Consider the following 22910-nt stretch of genomic DNA (forward strand, 5'->3'; position numbering starts at 1 on the left):
GGCTGGTTGGGGTAAACTATGAAGAGCATGAATGCCAGGTGTATTATCTTTTGGGGGGCAATTATTGAGTAACTAAAACAGAAGTAATATGATGAGAACTATGTTTTAGGAGATTTTAAATAAGTGGATTGTGAGGAGAAGCAGTAAAACAGAAAGAAAAAAATGGTTAAAATAACCAAGATGTGAAGTGATGAGAATCAGAATTGAGATGCAAAAGAAAAGAGTACTTCAAAATGAAAATCATCAGACTTGGTGACTTAACGCTGGAGGATGAAGCAGAAAAAAATACGTTTCATAGACATGTGTTTGCAGTTATAATTGAGTCTGTGTTACATCCATCCATTGTTCTTTTGTCAGAATTTTAATAATTGGTAATGAATTTTCTTTGCAGTCTTAAAATATTTGATATTGAATTTTTTGTATTAACTTCTTAGGTTAAAAGAATTAAAGGAAAAACAGATTTTCTCAAGAACTTGGTTAAGTTAATAATTAACCAGAATATCTTAAAGTTGAATAAATGGATGAAATTTTAAATTATCTTTAAATGAAAAGAATAAGAATTCATGAATGCTCATGAGCTTACAGGTTTGGAAGGGACAGAATGGATTTTGGAAATCATTCTGTTTTTTTAGATGAAAAAAAAAAAAAAAGACACTGACCTAGTTGCTTACTAGTTATGTGACCTTGAGCAGGTTATTTGGTCTCTGAATACCAGTTCATTTTAAAATGGGCTATCAGTAGTACTAACATCATAGGGGTCAGGAGAAAATTAAATGAGATAATATAAATAAAGCAATAAAAACAGTTTTTGGCTCATAGTAAGCTCTGAATAACAGTACTATTCAAAGAGAGGTAGAGAAGACAGTGAATTCTGGTTTTGATTATAAATGTTATTAAAAGCCAGGAATCATATTTTCTGAATTCTCTAATTTTTTTTTAATATACCACGCTAATCCATTTTTCTGTGTATATATATGGTAATCTCATTCTTTACCTCCTTGGATTTGTAGTTTTATAATCCCTTAATACATAGAGCAATTAAGGAATTGTTCTGCCTTCTCATCCTCTTTCCTCTTTTCCTTCCTGAAAGCCAGGGAGGTGGGCCTTCAAATTGTCTATATACCAAAAAGGTACAGTAGCAGGGGGAGGAAGAATTTCAGTTTCTCCATAGCTACCCCATCTTTGCCACTACTGAATCTTGGTGGAAAGATATGTTTTGTTTTCTTTTTTGGCCGCCCCTCAGCATTCGGAGGTCCCCAGCCAGGGATCAAATCTGAGCTGTAACTGCAACCTAAACTGCAACACCAGATCCTTAATTAACCCACTGTTTTGGACTGGGGACTGAATCTGGTCCCAGGGCTCCCAAGACCACACCTTATCCCAATTGTGCCATAGCAGGAATGCCTTCTTTTCTCTCTTTTTTTTTTTTCCTTCCTCTCTTTTTTTAAGTAACCTGTGAAATCCTTTGTGCTTTTTATCTGCCAGGATAATAGTTTGTTACAAGAAAGCTTTTGAACTATGAAAATCATTGTTAATTTGTTGTTGTGCAGGGCAGTTTGGCTTGGGGAAATTGCTAATGTTACATGTTTTATATATATGTGTGTGTGTGTGTGTATGATTTTTTATTTTTTCCATTATAGTTGGTTTACAGTGTTCTGTGAATTTTCTCCTTTACAGAAAAGTGACCCAGTCACACATACATACATACATTCTTTTTCTCACATTTTCCTCCCATCATGTTCCATCACAAGTGGCTAGATATAGTTCCCAGTGCTATACAGCAGACATGTCTTATATTTTAATCTTACTATTCAAAAGCAGAGATTGTGATATAGAGATCTTGGTGGTCATATTATACTTTTAATCTATGACTATTTACTTGAGGTTTTATGGAAATCAGGTGTTTATCTTTTCTGGATGCTTGTAATTGTGAGCATATCCTGAAAAATTGATCAGTACCAGTGGGGAAGGTTCTTTAATTTTTAAAACATATCATTTTAATGTCATTAATAGGCAGCATAGAATAGTTGTTGATTTAGAACAGTGTTGCTCAATCTTTTTTTCTTCACTGCCCCATAACCCCCAAGGAGACTTTTTTTCCCTAGTTGGCTTCCTGCCTCCATAAAATTTTATTTCAACAGATATACAGTTATCTATTTATGAATTAAAGTGAGAAAAATTACAAAATATTTATTAATTTATTCTAAAATATTTTATGAAAAATAACCACTTCTCTTTCCCCTCTCAAATAGTTTAGTGAGAAAAGTGACATGGTTAATTTTTTTTTTTTTTTTTTTTTTGCTATTTCTTGGGCCACTCCCACGGCATATGGAGGTTCCCAGGCTAGGGGTCCAATTGGAGCTGTAGTTACCAGCTATGCCACAGTCACAGCAACGCAGGATCCGAGCCGCATCTGCGACCCACACCACAGCTCACAGCAATGCTGGATCGTTAACCCACTGAGCAAGGGCAGGGATCGAACTCGCAACCTCATGGTTCCTAGTCGGATTCGTTAACCACTGCGCCACGACGGGAACTCCGACATGGTTAATTTTTTATAGATCTCTTTAAGGTCTGGCTTAATAGCAAACAGCAAGTTCTCATTGTTAACTCTGAATTCAGTATGTTACAATGATAAAAATACAAACTGGTATCATACAGATATGTAGTTGGAAAGGAAGGAGTATATTAACAATCTTATCCTATAATAGAGGTTGCTTTCCTTTGACATTACATCAAAATGTGACAATTCGTAATTTCTTAAAAGGATAGTTACAGTGTAGAATCTCACTATGTAAAACCTTTTTGTTCTATTTAAAATTCACTGGTCTACCTTTCATTTTGAATGAATCTTTTGTACATGAATAATTTTATACCATCCTACATTGGTCACTTGGAAAATATTGATTTACTGACTTACGCAGGTCTTCCAAATGTTGATAATAGAACATCTTCCAAATGTTGATAGTATTACCAACCTACTTGCATGTCCCTAGTATCACCACTGATCTTATCAGAAACTCTAAAAATTGGCAAAAACTTGGGAATTCCCATTGTAGCACAGCAGAAACAAATCCGACTAGGAACCACAAGGTTGCAGGTTCAATTCCTGACCTTAGTGGGTTAGGGATATGGTGTTGCTGTGAGTCGTGATATAGGTTGCAGATGTGGCTTGGATCCTAAGTGGCTGTGGCTGTGGCGTGTTGCTGTGAGCTGTGGTGTAGGTCACAGACGTGGCTCGGATTCCAAGTTGCTGTGTGTGGCTGTGGCTTAGGCTGGCAGCTGTGGCTCCAGTTGGACCCCTAGTCTGGGAAACTCCATGTTGCCGCAGGTGTGGCCCTAAAAAGAAAAAAAAAAAAAATTGGAGATAACTTGTCAAGTTTTTTTCACTTGAACATTGTCGTTGGCAGTAAATAGTATTAGTCATTTTTCTTAAATGATAGTCTCACTTATTAATTTTTTAGAAAATATCTTCCATATGTATACTCAAGTCTGAATAATCAGAGTTTTTGTCAGTTCATTGAAATAAAAAACATGAGAGTTCCCGTCATGGCTCAGTGGTTAACGATTCTGACTTGGAACCATGAGGTTTCAGGTTCTGTCCCTGGCCTCGCTCAGTGGGTTAAGGATCCAGCATTGCTCTGAGCTATGGTGTGGGTCACAGACATGGCTCAGATACCCGTTGCTATGGCTCTGGCGTAGGCGAGAGTCTACAGCTCCGATTAGACCCCTGGCCTGGGAACCTCCATATGCTGTGGGTGCAGCCCTAGAAAAGACAAAAAAAAAGGAAAGAAAGAAAAAAATCTGCTCTGTGAAAAAGGTGACTTGGTTAGCTTGTAACTCAAATAATTATACAAGTGCTTTTTCTTCAGCCATTATACTTCTCTATGCAGCAGAAATGCTTTATGTGTACTTCCCAGTTTATCACACAAAATATTATCAAAACCTGTGTTCGGGGTCAAGATTGAATAAAGTTAGTAATAATTTTACTGTAACAGCGTGGCAATAAGAATACAACTATTAGTTTACTTTGATGACACTGTCCTTATTTGGCTCCTTGCTGAGTCTCTAGTTGTTTACCCACAATTACTTTTGCACCACTAATGCACATGTCGACACAGTGGAAAGGCAAATTAACTAGTTAGCGTTAGTGTGAAATCAGTTTTGACCTCTCCAGGGGGTCCATGGAGCACACTTACAGAACCACTATTTTAGAGCATGGACTTGAGAGCTAGACCACCTCTACTGAATCCCAGCTCCATCACTTATTAGCTATACACATGACTTTAAGCAGTTACCCTGATTCTAAACCAAACAAACTCTCTCTCCTGAATATAGGCCCCTAAAATCAGCAAAAGTTTGACATTAGCTTTTCTATGCAACCATTGTTAATGTTTTTTTAAAGTTATTTGATACATATATTTACAGAACTGCAGGAAAGGGCAGAACTTTAAAAGTATGGGGCATTTCTTTTTAAAGGCAAGTGCTAAGCCTACTGCTTTGTTTTGTAATCCAGTCCAGTGCATTCATTATTGCTCTTGGCTCGGCACTTTGCATTGAAATACTGTTGGGGAGGGTGCCCAGCAGTCTTTTCAAGTAATTTAGGTGAAAGAAAAAAATCTATTAATGGTAGACAGTGAATGCTTCCTTCATTGTTTATCAATTCAAGGAAACTTCAGTGACAAAACATTATCCTTCTTTGGTTAGTCTTATCCTTTATGATCTTTGTACTTAGACTCATCTGTAAATACACACACATCTATTTTGGAGTAACCTTCATTTCATTTGGGAGGCTTTAAAAAAAAAAATAAGATAGAGCCTGTTATTACCTTCTGTCATGTTATTCATGCCAAAGAAGTACTTGCTTTATGGGAGAAATGGCGCATGGGGTTCTTCCATCTGCTGTAATTGATTATTGCCTTATGTACTTCGCAAACAGTACCTCCGCCTGTTAGTTTTTAAATATTAAATACTTTAAAAATAAATAAATATTTTGTTCCCAATTAGGTAAGTAGTATCATCATTTAAGAGATTTTAAAAGTACAGAGAAGGTAAAATCAATTGGCTTTGCCATTCTCGGATATGTTTTCTGTCCTTATTTTTTTGTTGTTGTTGTTGTTATTGTTTGCTATTTCTTGGGCCGCTCCCGCGGCATATGGAGGTTCCCAGGCTAGGGGTCAAATCGGAGCTGTAGCCACTGGCCTACGCCAGAGCCACAGCAACTCGGGATCCGAGCCGCATCTGCAACCTACACCACAGCTCACGGCAACGCCGGATCGTTACCCCACTGAGCAAGGGCAGGGACCGAACCCGCAATCTCATGGTTCCTAGTCGGATTCGTTAACCACTGCGCCACGACGGAACTCCTCTGTCCTTATTGATAATTGATGCTCTTTTTGTCCTCATTGACAACAAATTGTATATATATTTCATACTATGCTTTTTCATTCATTATCAGCATTTTCCTCCTTCTTAAAGTATTATAAAATATTTTTATTGAGTGCTAAACTTTTGGAAAAAATCCATTCTCCTAATGTTAGGCATTTAAATTAAGTTTGTCAGCATTATAAATGTGCCGTGGAACACATCCCTTGTGTATGGTGTATGTATATGTATATACACGCACACACATACATTTCTGATTATACCCACGTTATTCTATTGAAGAAGATGATGATGGGGTCAGAGGGGCAGAAGGCTCTTTTTATAAGGCTTTTAAGGTAGATTGCCACATAGCTTTCCAAAAAGTTGACCCAGTTTCTTATTTCACCAGTGTTCTGCCCATTTCTCCACATCTTCACCAGCATTGACATTATATTAAATGCTTTTTATTTTTTTTTTTAATTTTTTTTTGTCTTTTTGCTATTTCTTGGGCCACTCCCGCGGCATATGGAGGTTCCCAGACTAGGGGTCAAATTGGAGCTGTAGCTGCCAGCCTACGCCAGACCCACAGCAACGAGGGATCCAAGCCGCGTCTGAGACCTACACCACAGCTCACAGCAACGCCGGACCCTTAACCCACTGAGTAAGGGCAGGGACCAAACCCGCAACCTCATGGTTCCTAGTCGGATTCGTTAACCACTGCGCCACGACGGGAACTCCTAAATGCTTTTTAAACAGAAAAAATTATGCAAGTTAAAATGTGAACTTTAAGCAAAAGTTTAAATGCTTAGAAGTTAATAATTCAACAATTAGCACAACTGTATAGTGTGTATTTCTCATTACTGAAGTCCAAACTGCACTAGACTTAAGGATTTTCCTTAACAGTCTGATGATGTGGAGTCTTCAGGACAGATGCTTTTCTCTAGTTCCTGATGTTTCTACACCAGTGCAGACCTACTCCTTTAGAGTGGGTTGGAGATAAAAGTATAATTTGTATCCTTTTGATCTTTATTTCTGTCTCTGCCTGAGCCCTAGGTCTTGAGACAGCTGCACAGAGCGGTGTAAAGAGTAGTGTATGTGGAGTTGCCTTTATCATATAAAGCAAATTTGGATAATGTATGATTGCAGTGTGTGTATCTGAGTACTTTGCTAATTCTGTGTAAATTTCAGGTGTGCATCAGAGGAACATGGCTCAAGAAACTAATCACAGCCAAGTGCCTATGCTTTGTTCCACTGGCTGCGGATTTTATGGAAACCCTCGTACAAACGGCATGTGTTCAGTATGCTATAAAGAACATCTTCAAAGACAGAATAGTAGTAATGGTAGAATAAGCCCACCTGGTAAGTAATTCTGTTAAAATACAGCACTGTTCATAATTGAGATACACTTGGATAGCACAGGGTGCCATAGCCAATACCTTTTTCTGCCTTCACGTTGTACTTCTTTTACTACATACATACATTGTGATTATCAGTAGTAGGGATAGAAGAATAAGAGTATCTTTACCAATTGAAAAGAACTACTGTAAATCCATCTCATAGTCCTACTTGCTGTGCTAGAGAACTCTATCTTAATAAAACAGAGGCATACTTCAAGAATGTGTAACTATCTTGGAAAGTAAGGTGTAAGGGAATGAGGGCTGTAAGAAGATACTGGTTCTTTTATCTAGGATGACATTTGAAGCCAAGATAGTTGTAGAAGGAAAGAGTGAATTATGATTTGCCACCAGTGACTTTAAAGAAAGTCTTTCCCCATTAGGAAGGTAAGGTATAGCAGTCTGACTCAAGAGAAAGGGTTATTCAGCCCCAGTTCACTTGAGTTCTCTGTTCATTTTTGTGTCAAAATGTCTTCTAGAATTGAAGTGGCTTTGTTTCAGTAGTTGTGTAAGAAGGATCATGAGGATTTGAGTTTAAGCTTTGCATAAGTAAAGTGTTAAAAGTATTCATATAGGATGGTTCTCATATAAGTTAAGTGTATATAGGTTTTTGTGGCTAACAAAAGTGCAGGCTATTGGTTCATTTAACATTGTGTGTGGAGTCTTTCTCATCATTGCTTCATGTTCAAGCCAAAAGTTAGAACAATTTAGTCAAAACTTTAAATTTTCTTAAAGATCAAATGAATATAAATTATCTTTTTTAAATTATCATCTACATTTCTGCCTTATGAAGAACAAGGAAAATAATATAACCTGAGCACAGATTTTAATTCTGAACTTTTGCCTTACTGTTAGTCTGCTTATTTACTTATTGCTTATCTTTTTTATTTTAAATCTCTCATTTGCGCACTAGCACGTGAAAGATGTTTGTGAAAGAGTTGGGTGATAGTCATTGGAAATAGAAGTTTAGTTTTTTAAACATACATTTTTATATGGTTTCTTTCTTGGTTAAAATTAGCATTCTTCTCATTGCAAAACTATTGAAAAAAACTTTAAAGTAATGAACTAGCATATTACATAGTATAACAAAGTCCATATACCATGTTTTGTGGAAAACTGATCTTGATTTTTCTAGATGAGGTGTTGGCCGGCTCAGGGTACAGAATCACTAATACGAGATATGGTCCTGTTACAGCACCTTCTGTCAGTAGTCTGTCTGAGTCTTTACCAGTTCAGTGCACAGATGGCAGTGTCCCAGAAGCTCAGTCAACGTTAGACTCTACATCTTCATCTTTGCAGCCAAGGTAGGATGTAACCTCTGAATTGTGATTGGAAAGCTATTGAAAAATAAAGAATATATTCCATATGTGGTCAGTTCTGTTAAGAAGGGTTAACTGGCACAAAGTTGTATCTGTCTTGTTATTACTGACTAGTCCGAAGTCTTTTAATTGGTTTTACATTGGAGTGGGAGGAAGGAATTGTCTTTGAAGTCTGATTTCCTTTTCAGACGGCTTTTTCTTTATTTCTCTTCATAATATATATCCTGACCAACACTCGAAGTCCTTTGAAACATTTAAGTTCTTCTAGTCATAGGCTTATTCTGCAAGTACTAGTACTTTGTATTAGAAATACAGTCTTGTCACAGATTCTTTTTACTTAGTATCATGGTGTGGTACTGATACTTATTTGTATTATAGTATATTTTTCTTTTTAACTTTGAAGTCACATAGTTAGAAGCCTGAAAATACAGAAATGTTTGTTTCATTCTTACTCTGTTGTTAGGAAACAGATGTTAAATTTCTACTCTGTAGTTCCTTTTTCTGGCTCATGGTGGAAGATGTTCAGATTTGCTATGCCAGTGTATCATATAAACTTGGTATTAGGGTTCCTGAAGTGTGTCTTTGTCATGCTAATTTTCATTTAGTGAATTCATACACAATGGACATATACTATTGCTTTATTCTTTTTTTTCTTTTTCTTTTCTTTTTCCTTTTTATGGTCACACCTGCAGCATATGGAAGTTTGCAGGCTAGGGGGTCAAATCAGAGCTGCAGCTATGGGCCTACTCGACAGCAACACCAACAGCCAATTTTTGACCTGAGCCACAGCTTGCAACAAGACTGGATTATTAACCTTTTAAGCCACAAAGGAAACTTCTGTTGCTTTATTTCAAAGCAATAAATTTCTGGTCCAAATTGGCTTCAAATTTCAAAGTTCTATATTTATAACGTTTTAAGTTATAAAAAAGTATCTCTGTGTTAATTCTTATTTAGATATGTTGAACGCATACTATATCACTTTAGTTACTATTCATACATAGAGATCATGTTTTAAAATTAAATATTTTTACTTTTCTAGCCCTGTACCAAATCAGTCACTTTTATCAGAATCTGTAGCATCATCCCAAGTGGACAGTACATCTGTGGATAAAGCAATACCTGAAACAGAAGACCTGCAAGGTTTGCACATGAACTAGTGTATATTTTTTCATTTATTTAACACTTGAGTGTTACAAGGGAGGCAGTATCCTAGGTGCACGTTTTTAAATTACCTGCCTAAGATACATATTTCACATTTATTGTCTTTATGAGCAGAATATTTTATATTCTCAAATATTGACTGAAATGATGGGAACTTTTTTTTTAATTATATATAATTAGGTCATAAGCATAAACATAGAAAATTTAAATTTTGCTTCGTTTGAGAAATATAATCGAATGAATGTGTGGTGGTGTTACACTGTTCTCTTTTACCGTTTTGCCCAGTTTAACCTAAATGCTATTTCCTCTAGAAGCAAACTGGGGCTGCTGGTTTGAGAAGAATATTTTCTGCACCAGCAGCATATGGAAGTTCCCAGGCCAGAGATGTACCCCATGCTGCACTTGCAACCTGCGTCACAGCTGTGGCAATGCTGGATCCTTAACCCGCTTTGCCAAAAAGGAACTTCCAAGGAATCTCTTACTTTTGATTCAGATTGTCTTGAGTAACTATTTTTACTGACAGCGACCCCCTTTTTCCCATGTGTACTTTGAGCACACCAGTCACATTCAGTTCCTTTTATAGCATGGTATCTCTTATTCTTGCCCCGCCCTTTGTATGTCCATTATGTGGACAAAACGAAGTGGATCTAGGAAGATTTGAAAACGTGTATGAAGGCTTCCCTGATGGACAGAGAGATAGTAGAGGAGGCATTTAGGATGCTGTTTAAAAATCTGTGCTAGATTATATTCTACCAGTGTTTGGAAACTGTGCTAATTGAGAAGGATACTCTGGGAAGACCAGCCCAACGATGAGCTGTGTGTCATTTTACCTATGGCATGATTTAAAGGGAGAAGATGCCCTGACCAATGAAACTTTACACTGTATGTGGTGTTCACATGGTGGCAACAGATAAATCTGGCAATCTTAGCTGAGGTTTGCCAAAGTTTAAATTTAGTTAAGCTAGCTAGCTCCCCTTCCTATGATTTCATGCCCAACAAATGACTGGCATAATTTGCCTATTTATAGATTTTGCTATAGCATGGAAATGTACTTACTGACTGACCAACATAAATATTCTAGTATATTATTATGAATGTTACAAGTAAATAATTTCATTTTTTTAGTTACTAAAAAAGTTTAAGGATGCGCATAGATATAGGATATTTTAAAAGCCCAGAAATAGAAAAATTACCAAGATTTTAATTATCCGTTAGACATAGGAAGGAAGACAGGTGATAGTATTCAAGCTTTTGATTGTATGATAATTGAAATGGGAATGCTGTGCATGCTGTTGACAGGGAGGTTGAAAAAAGTAATAGATGAGATTTTAGAACAAATTCGAAGCGGTCAGATTTCAAAACTAAAAGCGCAGTTGTAGGTTGTAAGCAGTTTTGAGAGGGAGCTAATAAGCAAGGAAGAATGAGAACAGGCTGACCATGGAGATTTTATTTATGTCTTATTTTAAACAAATTTTAGAATGTTGGTAGTGGGAAAATATGTGCTGCTTAAGGATAAAATAGCAGTTCTATAAGTTTTACAAACTAATGAAGATTGTTAGGTTGGTGAAACTATCATAATACGAAGTGCCATTTATGGTGTATGGAAAACAGTATCATTTTCTCCACCTCATCGTAGATACGTTAATGTAAAAGGTGGTCTCGATGCCATTTTAGAAGAAACTGAGGGGAGAGGGGGACTATCTGTTTGGGTTTTGCTTTTCTAGGGCCACACCAGCAGCACGTAGAAGTTCCCAGGCTAGGTGTGGAATCGGAGCTACAGCTGCTGGCCTACACCACAGCCACAGCAGCGTGGGATCTGTTATAGCAACGTGTGACCTATACCACGGCTCAGGGCAGCCCTGGATCCTTGCTCCATTGAGCAAGGCCACGGCTCAAACCTGCCTCCTCATGGATACCAGTTGGGTTTGTAACTCACTGAGCCACAATGGGAATTCACCAACTCCTTTTTCCACATGTGATTTCAGTGATTTTTAAGTTAAGCTAGTATTAATTGTTAAGGCTCTTTTAAAAACTTAGCATTCATAATTTCAGCATAGCAGACTCTTTGAACAATTAGGGATAAGTTTTATCTGAGTTTGAGAGGATTAGTTTTCAATGTGTAAAATCTCAACAGCCTAGTTTCTTTTTTTACTTTCTTTCTTATTTTTTTTTTTTTTTTTTTTTTGGCTTTTTGCCATTTCTTGAGCCGCTCCTGTGGCATATGGAGGTTCCCAGGCTAGGGGTTGAATCGGAGCTATAGCCACTGGCCTATGCCAGAGCCAAAGCAACGTGGGATCCGAGCCGAGTCTGCAACCTACACTGCAGCTCACGGCAACACCGGATCCTTAACCCCCTTAGCAAGGCCAGGGATTGAACCCACAACCTCATGGTTCCTAGTCGGATTCGTTAACCACTGCGCTACAGCAGGAACTCCTCAACAGCCTAGTTTCTAAAAGTATCTTTCAGTATCTTGAATTAATATCCTTTCGGGGAGTTCCCATTGTGGGGCAGTGGAAACATCCAACTAGTATCCGTGAGGATACAGGTTTGATCCCTGGCCTTGCTCAGTGGATTAAGGATTCGGCATTGCCATGAGTTGTGGTGTAGGTCACAGATGCGGCTCAGATCCCGAGTTGCTGTGGTTCTGGCGTAGGCCGGTGGCTACAGCTCCGATTAGACCCCTAGCCTGGGAACCTCCACATGCCACATGTGTGGCCCTAGAAAAGGCAAAAAGACCAACAACAACAACAAAAAAAGTATCTGTTATAGATATGCACTCAGATATGTGTATATCTATGTATATAGTATACTTGCAATTTCCCTATTTGATAGGAACAGATGCATACAATATTTTTTCCATCTACTTAATAAATGGACAGAAAGAGAAAAATTCTTTGACTCAAGTTCTGTGATCATTTGAACTGGAACTGAAACCTAGGCACTTGATGCTAAGCCATTCTTTCCACTAGATAGTTGCCAGCCTAGGGTCATCTGGTTTGGTGACCTACCCAGGTGTCTATTTTCTTTGTCATTATTCATTCCATTTTTATCCCTCAAGGGAAGTTTATTTAGATGGAAAGAAGGTCCCAGATGGAAAAGAATACATAAATGGCAGCTATGTGCCTAAGCTGTAATTTCCTAACAGTTTTTTTATTGGTATTTTCAGAACAGTGTCCTTGAAGCAACTTTTTCTCTGTAGGTAATCTGCTTATAATTAGGATATTTGCCGCCAGGTGGGTGGTACTGCTTTCATTTTGTTCTCATGACTCTGAAGAATTTTTCTCTTGTTTGACTGAGAATTTAGCATATTGCTGTATCTTTCTCATTTAGTTATACCTCTTAATTTAGTACATAGCAGTACCTCACAGAGTATCACTGAGGAATGACATATTTATAATTTATAAAAGCTTAGCTTTAAAAAAACCTCTTTTTTGGTGCATGCTATCATACTCCTTGGCTTATTGAACAGGATGCTTGAGTTAATCTCTCAGTCCCTCAGATATTGAAGCATATTAGAAAGAATATGGAATTTGGATTCAGAGGTTTTGTTCTCGTATCTTGACATCTCTACTTCTCTGAACCTTATTTTCCCTTCTTTTAAAGGAGACTTATGTCCACCTTATAGGTTATTAGAAATCAGTGAAATAATGGAGATGAAATACAATTTGTAAACTACAAAGGATATTCTTATTCTGTATACTGTCAGTGATTTGTGAGTTAGAGGAGGCTTAGACTAAGAGACTTTTGAAGCCTTTCCAGTAGTAGAATGAAATCACTACTAAGGTGATGAGCTCTGCATCACTGAAGCATTTTAAGAGAGCTGAGTTATCGTCAGGAACATGCTAGAGGGGATTGCTGCACTGAATGGCAAAGTGAATTTGAATTCTCATGCTCTTTTCAGCTCTGCAGGTTTACTTCATACAAAGTTGAACTGTTGGATCAGTGATTCAGAACAATCAGAAAGGAATAGTCCCTTTGGAGTAAAAATTAGAAATCTTTGTATGGATTTAAAAAATCAGAGACCAGTTTTTTTAAAGGGTGGGTGGTAATACCAAAAAACACTCTGGACAAAGTTGGAGGACTAACACTTCTCAATTTCAAACCTTAATACAAGCTGTAATAATCAAGACTATGTGGTACTTGGAGTTCCCGTTGTGGCACAGCGGAAATGAATTCGACTAGTAACCATGAGGTTGCAGGTTTGATCCCTGACCTCGCTCAGTGGATTAAGGATCTGGCGTTGCCGTGAGCTGCGGTGTAGGTCACAGACTCGGCTCAGATCCTGCATTGCTGTGGCTATGGTGTAGGCCATCAGCAGTAGCTCTGATTCAACCCCTAGCTTGGGAATCTCCACATGCCTCAGGTGCGGCCCTAAAAAACAAAAACAAACAAAAAAAGCCTACGTGGTACTAGCATGAGGATAGCCACATCAATAATAGGGTAGAACTGAGAGTCCAGAAATTTATAGGCAATTGATTTTATAACAGGGGTGCCAAGATCATTCAGTAGGGAAAAAATAGTCTTCAACAGCTGATTCTCAACCATTAAAACAAGTGAAGGTGGATCCCTACTTCATACCATACAAAAAACACAAAATACATGAAAGACCAAATGTAAAAGCTAAAACTATAAAACTTTTAAGGGAAAACAAATAAATTTTCATGACTTTGGGGAAAAAAAAACCAAACTGGTCTCATTTATAGACCTGTTCTGTTCAGGACATTGGCCACCAACCTCATGTAGCTGTTGAGCACTTGAAACGTGGCTAGTCCGAAATCTGTTTTGTTTTGTTTTCTGCGCTTTTTTTGTTGTTTTTTTTTTGTTTTTTTTTTGTTTTGTCTTTTTGCCATTTCTTGGGCTGCTCCCGCGGCATATGGAGGTTCCCAGGCTAGGGGCCATTTCTTGGGCTGCTCCCGTGGCATATGGAGGTTCCCAGGCTAGGGGTCTAATCGGAGCTGTAGCTGCCAGCCTATGCCAGAGCCACAGCAACACGGGATCCGAGCCGCATCTGTGACCTACACCACAGCTCACGGCAACGCCAGATCCTTAGCCCGCTGAGCAAGGCCAGGGATCGAACCCGCAACCTCATGGTTCCCAGTTGGATTCGTTAACCACTGCACCACGACGGGAACTCCTGTTTTCTGCTTTTTTTAAGGCCTCACCCAAGGCATATGGAGGTTCTCAGGCTAGGGGTCCAGTTGGAACAGCGGCCGGCCTACTCTACAGCCACAGCAGCATCAGATCTGAGCCGAATCTACGACCTACACCACAGCTCAAGGCAATGCCAGATCCTTAACCCACTGAGCGAGGTCAGGGATCAAACCTGCAACCTCATGGTTCCTAGTTGGATCCATTTCCGCTTCGCCACAGCAGGAACTCCATCTGTTAATACTTTTAAGTCATGTTTTTAAATGATAATCTATTTTTACTACTTAACATGCCTGCTAGAAAATATAAAGTTAAATATATGATTTTCATTATATTTTTTTAGACTCTGCCACTATGCAGGCTAATTTTTCCCTTGAATTTTTAAAATTTTTTTTCCATTTTGTTGGATTTTCAAGCTGAGAGTAACTTAAAGATCATTTAGTCCTCCTTATTTTGCATGTAAGAAAATGAGGTCCAGAGAAGGGAAATGAATTTTATCTCAATGAGTCATTGTAGAATGTACCTTCATTCACTGTCTGTTGAGCAACCAGCCTCTGTAAGCACTGGATATACAGTGGTGAGCAGAGGTAGTCCCCAACCTCAGAATACTTAGTCTGATCCTTGAATGAGACTTCTCATGACTTTTCGAAGAAAGGCTATGTATTATATTACATAGATAACGTATCTACTGTAAGATGATGTTCGAGGGGTACCTATTAATGTCATCGCATGTTAAATTTTATTTTTCACCTTACATTTGAATATGCCCCCAAACAGAGGTAGTACTAGGTAGCTTTATGTACTCATTGTTAATATTTGTGTACCTTTTCCTTTTTCTTTTTCTTTCTATTTTTCCCCCAGGATCCAGAGCAAGAGGGCCTTGTTCCTCTTGAATGTGGTCCTCAAAGTGGGTAGTTAAACTAATTTTACCTGCCCAGTGATGTTTGAAGTATCTTTAGAAAGTAGTGGCCAGTAGGCTAGTTCTGAGGAAACTGTCCTTATTTTGGCTTTAGGTTCAGTAAGAGTATGATCCCTTTGGCCCTTAGCCGGTTTCTATTGCATGGCCCTTTTAAAAGATTGAATTGGGGAGTTCCCGTCGTGGCGCAGTGGTTAACGAATCCGACTAGGAACCATGAGGTTGCGGGTTCGGTCCCTGCTCTTGCTCAGTGGGTTAACGATCCGGCGTTGCCGTGAGCTGTGGTGTAGGTCGCAGACGCGGCTCGGATCCTGCGTTGCTGTGGCTCTGGCGTAGGCCGGTGGCTGCAGCTCCAATTCGACCCCTAGCCTGGGAACCTCCATATGCCGCGGGAGCGGCCCAAGAAATAGCAACAATAACAACAACAACAACAACAAAAAGACAAAAAAATAAATAAATAAATAAAAGATTGAATTGTTTCCTCTTGCACAACTTAGAGTTTGATAAGGTATGCTTTGATCTTAAATCTCACATAAAAATTGGGGAAATAGGAATAATTTCTGAGAATCACCGACTTTTGCAGCATTAGTATATCTTCTGAATTCCTTTAGAAAATATTTTAATTCAAGCTACCAGCCACTAGTTTTAGGTAAACTGAGGTTCCCTTAATCTGATGGGGATGTAGTGTACATTGGTCAGTCTCAAGTTTGAACTCTAGTTTATGGCTTTAGATTGCCAACTGATCCTTGACTTCAAAAATAATAAATATATTCTTTTCTGATTGCAAATTAACTATTTTTGACCTCTTTACACACAGCCAAACCTTATCTGATAGTGTTCTAGGGGCTGGGCATAAAACAGTAAATAAGACAGGCTTGCTCTCATGGAGCATATATTCTAAGGATATTTATTTATTAAAAAATAAAAAGTTTGGAGTTCTCTTATGGCTTAGCAAGTCAAGGATCCAGTGTTGTTACTGCAGCAGCTTGGGTTCCACTGTGGCACGTGTTCTATCCCTGGCCCAAGAATTCCCACATGCCATGGGTGCAGCTACAAAATTAATAATAACCAAAATTTTTAGGAGGTCCCACTGTGGTTCAGCAGATTAAGAACCTGACTAGTGTCCATGAAGATGCAGGTTCAATCCCTGGCCTCGCCCAGTCGGTTAAGAACACGGTGTTGCTGCAAGCTGCAGCGTAGGTCTCACATGTAGCTCAGATCTGGTGTTATCATGGTTGTGGTGTAGGCCGGCAGCTGCAGCTCCAATTCAGCCCTAGCCTGGGAACTTCCATATGCTGTAGGTGTGGCCATAAAAAGAAAAAAAAAGCTTTATGTATCTATGTTCTGTTATAAAAATAAAATTTATATTTTGGTAGAACTGTCCCCCATCGAGCTTCAAAATGTCTGGGTGGAGTAATCATACTACAGAGTTCTTCATTCATGCATATTTACTTGTTGGTTTGTGGTGTTTTGCCTTTTGTCATATATTGTTAAAATATGAGATAGTGTTAACATAAACAAGTTAGAATCCATTATATCAAATATGATCATCTACTACTATAGTTCACTGTGATAGGTGCTGAAGTTCAAACAGGGGGTAAGATGCTATCCCTCTCCTCAGCAGACTCACAGTGTAGTTGGGGAAATGGGACATATAAATACAACAGGTAAGTAACTCAACACTAGTTCAGTTCAGCAGTTTATTGAGTGCCTGCTATGTGGTAGGAGGCACTGGGGTCTGTATTACTAACAGAGATGAAAAGGACAGATTCCTGCCCTCAAAGAACTCACTATTGAGACCAGGTTAAGTCAAACGGGGATTTATAATAGTGTGGAAAGTGTTGTTGGGGCATAGTAGGGTTTCCTATATTCTAAGTTGTTGAGGACAGAATAGAGTAAGAGTTGATAATAGAAGCTTAAACGAAAAAGACATTTTGGAATTAGCTAGGTAGGGAGGAAGGACAAGAAGGGCATAGCAAACGTATACCACATAGAAAGTTCAACTTTTACAAGAGCCCAGGGGTGAGAGAATTTGGTATAGTCAGGGAAACTGCAGATACTTCAGTATGACTGTAAGGTAGCATGGAATGTCATTGAAGAAATGAAAGACGAGGCTAGAGGATGAGAAAAATCCTTTTATTTTTCCTGGGGCTGATGAGTTGTCAAAGAATTTTAAACATTGGAGGGCACATCTTACAGATTTTCATGTGAGGCGGATGATTCGGATGCAGTATGTGAAGCATGGATTAAAGAAGGGGCTCGTATGAAGTGCCCAGTATTTGGTAGAGACTATGTAAAGGGATTTTAAATATGTAATATTTAATTATATGTATAATTCACTGTGGGTAATCAGAGTGAAAAGCTGCAGGAGAATTGAGATAGGATTTCCTGCGAGAAAGGGTACTTGACCTAGAGAAAATGAGAGGAAGAAAGCCCTTTTGAATTGGTTGTAAACAGTATGAACAGTGTGGTCCCCGGCATAGTCCCAGAGGCTGATTGAGTAGGAGATTCCTAAAGAAGGACTAGTTGGTGATAAAATTGGAAAGGTTAAGAACTTGATCCCCAGCAAGTCACTATTTTAGAACAAGGTGCCATGTCCCCTAGGTCCCATTATAGATTCTAACTCTAGTAACAGCATTTTGGAGAGCCAGGGGTAGTTGTGAAAGGGGTGAGGGGGTGGGGGGATTGGGAGGGGTAGGGGTCACATTAGTTAGGATTTAAGGGCAGTAATCTGACCTGAATCTTAGTACAGCTGTCCTTGGTTTCACTACCTAAATCAATTTATTATCTTATTCCTAACATTTTAAAAGGTTTTATAAACATTCTGAGAATTTTGAACATACTTAGTATTCCACTGAATCTTGATTTCAGCCTCTTTTCCCTTGTTCTCTTTGAAATCTACATCATTCTGAGCTCAACAATATTTAGAAGTTTGCATGTAACCATTTTCTTACATACTTCGTTAGAACACCAAAGTAGTATTTGTGTTGTATGTTTTTTTATTGGTCAAGTACATAATTATTAGAAAATGTAGCACTTTCTAGAGACACTATTAAAACATGTTAATATAATTCTAGAATTTCTGTATGTGTGTATACATGTGTACATAACATACATATATACATTTAACAAAAAGGGGTAACATTGTATAAACTACTTTGTAACTTATCTTTCCAGGCTAGTAAATAAATAATGTGATTATCTTTCCATGCTAGTAAATAAATAAATTACTCAGTTACCTTCTGAATAAACAGATGGGGGCAGTGAGTAACAACTATCCAAATATCAAAACCTCATTGAATAATTAAATATTACCATCTTCCTATTTTTGTCAGCTTCAGTATCAGATACGGCACAGCAGCCATCTGAAGAGCAAAGCAAGTCTCTTGAAAAACCAAAACAAAAAAAGAATCGCTGTTTCATGTGCAGGAAGAAAGTGGGACTTACTGGTAAGGGCTTAAATCACATGGTTTAAAGTTAAGATTTTATTTAAGATGAGGCATGACATACTATTCCTGGCTTCAATTAAGATTGTTTCTGTTCCCATGAGAGTTAATACTGGATATACTTCACCTTCTGAATTTTCTTAAATGAAAGTAGCTTTAATCGTATCCCTAGAAGTGAGACAAATAGTTTTTCTTTTAAAAACTCATTTCAGACAAGTTTGAGAGTACTAGACAAGTAAGGTCAGCGTGTCATGCTATAAAAGGGCAGAGGTGTGGCTCCTGACTTGTGAGAGCTGAAATCTTGTGAGAGAGAATATTTAAGTACTTGGTGAGCTGCAAAGTACTTTCTCTATGTAAAATAGTTAGTCATAGGTTCGGAGGGTTCAGAGAGGTCATATATGTGTGGTGATAGCCCTGTGCTGACAGCAGTAATCTATACATGTTGACCACCACAACAGAGCTGTTAGATAATATTGTTAAGAGAGGGAGGAAAAAAATGTTGGCAATACTGCTTGGGCAAAGAACGTACATTTAAGTGAGTCACATTGCTTTGGGAATTCAAGGATGGGCATAATTATGTGGAAGAAGAAGAGCAGAGAGACTCATCAAAGAAAATACCATGAAGGTAGAATGTTTCAGCTGGGTCTTAAAAGATGAGGAAGGACATAACTGATGGAAATAGGGACATTTCAGACAGAAAAAAAAAAAACAGCTTGAACACATGCTCAGAGAAAGGAAAGAATAGGGCATGTTTAGGGATCATTAAATGGGAGATAGAGCACAAAATATGTGAAGATGGGTGTTGGATACCACCATCAGACAGACAGAGCGATAAGGCTAATGATGTGTACTGTGGCCAATTGGTGGAGAACTGTTGCATTTATAAATAGCTACCATTTATTGTTTACTCTGTGCCAGGCATTGTGCTGAATACTTTGTATAAAAAATGGTCATAAGAGCTGAGAAAAGTGATAAGATTTTGAATAAAATTATGTTTTAAGAAAATTTCTCTGTTTAAGGAGTAGATTGGAGATAAAGAGGAAAGGAAATTACAGTCTGATATCAGTGATGTTTAAGATTGGCCCATGCCTGGTGATCATTGTACAACTATAAATGTAATAAAATTCATTGAGTAATAAAAAAAAGAAATATGTATATATTTTTCCCTAAGTATTTTGAGAGTAGTTTAGCTCATCTTCATCTAATCTCTTTTATGACCTATTTTTTTTTCAGATTTTCTAAAATAAATGCGTGTTATTTTTATAATCAACAAAACCATTCATATAAAAAAAAAAGACTGGCTTAAGCCTTGACAAATGTGTTTTTTTAAAGAATACAAACATGAACAAATAAGGCATTTCAAACTCTGTGTATATTTAGTATCAAGTACTGTCTTAAAATCTCAGCAACTTAGGTTTCATGATTAGAAGGCTGTGACATAGTAATTTTCATCTTGTTCCATCTTGTCAGTCTAGTGTTATTCTTGGCTTCATTTTTCATTCATTATTATGAAATTACAGAGTATGTTTTTGAAGTTATAAAAAAATGTAAAGGGAGTTTACATCAAATTTCTCACAATTCTGTCATACCATAAAATTCGAATTTGAGTGTGCAGGACTGGTTTTATTTAAAGACTAGCCATACTGCATATATTATATCCCTTTTGGGTTCAATTCTTTAGGCATTTCCCTAAAATAGCACTTATTACATATTTACTATGTGTTAAGCACTTACTACTTCCTCATTTAATTCTTACAGTAACTAATTCTAAAGCTACAGATGCAGAAACTGAGGCTCACGTAGGCTAAGTAATTTGCCTACGTTAATAAGTAGATTCATGCCTAGGCAGTCTGACTAGATCTCATGCTCTTATTAATCACTCAGCCAGATTACAGTGTGCATCTCCATTGGAGGTTAACCAGGGAAAGCTAATACATTGTTTTATTTGTTAACAGTTCTGTCAGAAGTTTCGTCTTTCTTAATTAAATCTTAAGATTACCTTCTGACAACATGCTTATTTTTTTCACATTGTAGTATTTGAGAAATGCTTCGCATTTTCAATTTAGCAGTCCTGATTTTGATAGGAAGTAATTGTGGCTATGTCACAGGTGAAAAAGCTTGAGCTCAGGGAAGTGGTTATGACTTGTTTTGGAACAAACCTGTATTTGTAGGTGGGAACAAGAAATGAAGCTAATCGGCTAGTGAATTTTGAGAGTGTTATTATATTACGTCGTGAAACTGCTCTTTTTCTTCTGTTTGTTTAGGATAATTCTTTAGATTGCTGCTCTAAATACATGATCTTTTTAACATTAATTATGTTAAAGAATTTAATATTTAGACCTTCCATTCAACTCATATTAGATGTATTACTCTACTTTCAGGGTTTGAATGCCGGTGTGGAAATGTTTACTGTGGTGTACACCGTTACTCAGATGTACACAATTGCTCTTACAATTACAAAGCTGATGCTGCTGAGAAAATCAGAAAAGAAAATCCAGTAGTTGTTGGTGAAAAGATCCAGAAGATTTGAACTCCTGCTGGAATACAAAATCCTTTGACCATCTGCAAACTAAAAATTGACTTGAGGTTTTTTTTCCTAGTCATTGGGAATGTAGAGCAATGTATCTTGCATAGACCTTTTAATCATGCATGTCATCAGAAGAATAGATTTTTGTTTTTGTTTTGAAAATGACTCTGAACATTTATTTCCATTGCAGTTTCTGTGGCTGAAAAGACTTAAGTAAACTTTACAAGTATTATCCTTTTAAGATCATTTTAATTTTAGTTGAGTGCAGAGGGCTTTTATAACAAACGTGGAGAAATTTCAGAGGGCTGTGATTTTTTTCCAGTATTAAACATGCATGCGTTGATCTTGCAGTTTATTTTCTCATTGTGTATGTAAATATAGCTTTTCTCTGCAGCACGATTTCTCTTTTGATAATACCCTTTAGGGTACAACTAGTTATCAGTAACTGAATGTATCTTAATCATTATGGCTGCTTCTGTTTTTCATTAACAAAGGTTATACATATGTTAGCATATAGTTTCTTTGCACCCACTATTTATGTCGGAATCATTTGTCACAAGAGAGTGTGTGCTGATGAGATTCCAAGTTTGTGTGTTTTTAATTTTTTTGAGCGAGGGAAGGAAAAGCTGTATGCATTTCATTGCTGACTGCAGGTTTCTTTCAGGTTACGTTCATCGGTCTGTGTGTATACAATATGAAGAATGATCTGAAGTAATTGTGCTGTATTTATGTTTATCCACCAGTCTTTGATTAAATAAAAAGGAAAAATATAATGTTCCCTTGTATTACTTTTTCTCTGTTACTCTTTCTGGTAGTTCATTTTGGTCCTTTAGTTTTCTATTTTACTAGTGTTTTGAGACAGACTCACATCTATTTGTGGCTGATCTTTTGATGATAAATGTAGTCTTAAATTTCTGTGAGTTGAAGATGTCAGCATTTCTTTAAAGCCAAGAACTTTTCTATCACTCAGATGTCACATTTTCTAGTTCTTATCTGATTCTCTGTTCTGCACTTTGTCACACTGAATTAGCATCTAGTAGAAGTTTTGTTTTGTTTTTTTCTGGTTAGATTAGAGAAACTGAAAGAACATAACTCAGACTTGGCAGTTGGAAAATTGCGGAGTAGAAAGACCTCCAAAAGACCATTTGTCCTGTGGCTTTCAAACTTAACCTGGCAGCCGGCCTTTTAAAAAAAAATGTGAAATATGTAAAGCAGATTTAAAATAATATTTTACAATATAGATTGCTATGTTTATTTACTACTTGTATATTCTTAGTATGTATAGTCTTTGTATGTAATGATGTTTAGCATTAAAATCTGTAAATAAGAGAAAAACTATAATGATTATCCCAATAGATCCAGTTAAAGTATTTAATAGAATTTAACACCCATTCAAGATAAACTCTTGATAAATTAGGACTAGAAAGGAATTTCCTTTAAGGCGATAGTTTCTATGTAAAACCAAACGGAGAGTTCCCGTTGTGACTCAACAGGTTAAAAACCCGACTCATATTCATGAGGAAGGGACTTCAATCCCTGGCCTCACTCAGTGGGTTAAGGATCTGCAGTTTCAGCAAGCTGCAGCATAGGTCACAGCTGCAGCTCTGATTCCCCCCATAGCCTGGAAACTTCCAT

General features: G+C 37.5%; 1 protein-coding gene across 34 annotated transcripts in view; it reads left to right on the forward strand.

Annotated features, from left to right (window-relative positions):
* The window catches only part of ZFAND6 (zinc finger AN1-type containing 6), a 67465-nt gene extending 45417 nt beyond the window's left edge, over positions 1-22048 (forward strand). For 22 of the 34 annotated variants that reach the window (XM_021098855.2, XM_013988999.3, XM_005656259.4 and 19 more), the window contains 5 exons: positions 6553-6723; positions 7954-8062; positions 9117-9217; positions 18638-18751; positions 21130-22048. In XM_021098855.2, the coding sequence (XP_020954514.1) occupies positions 6570-6723; positions 7954-8062; positions 9117-9217; positions 18638-18751; positions 21130-21278 (627 nt within the window). In that variant the 5' untranslated portion in view covers positions 6553-6569 and the 3' untranslated portion in view covers positions 21279-22048. Of the gene's footprint in view, positions 1-1600; positions 3150-3174; positions 3682-5211; positions 6724-7893; positions 8063-9116; positions 9218-18637; positions 18752-21129 lie in introns of those variants that run through there. The other 12 variants (XM_013988996.3, XM_084968433.1, XM_084968432.1 and 9 more) reach the window with 3 other exon arrangements.
* The last annotated feature ends 862 nt before the right edge of the window (positions 22049-22910 follow it).

The sequence above is a fragment of the Sus scrofa genome, chromosome 7 (genome assembly GCF_054392235.1).
Source record: "Sus scrofa isolate SSC_HxYL_T2T_F1_AM1 chromosome 7, Sscrofa_HxYL_maternal_Yorkshire_Landrace_v2.0, whole genome shotgun sequence".
Taxonomy (NCBI): Eukaryota; Metazoa; Chordata; class Mammalia; order Artiodactyla; family Suidae; genus Sus; species Sus scrofa.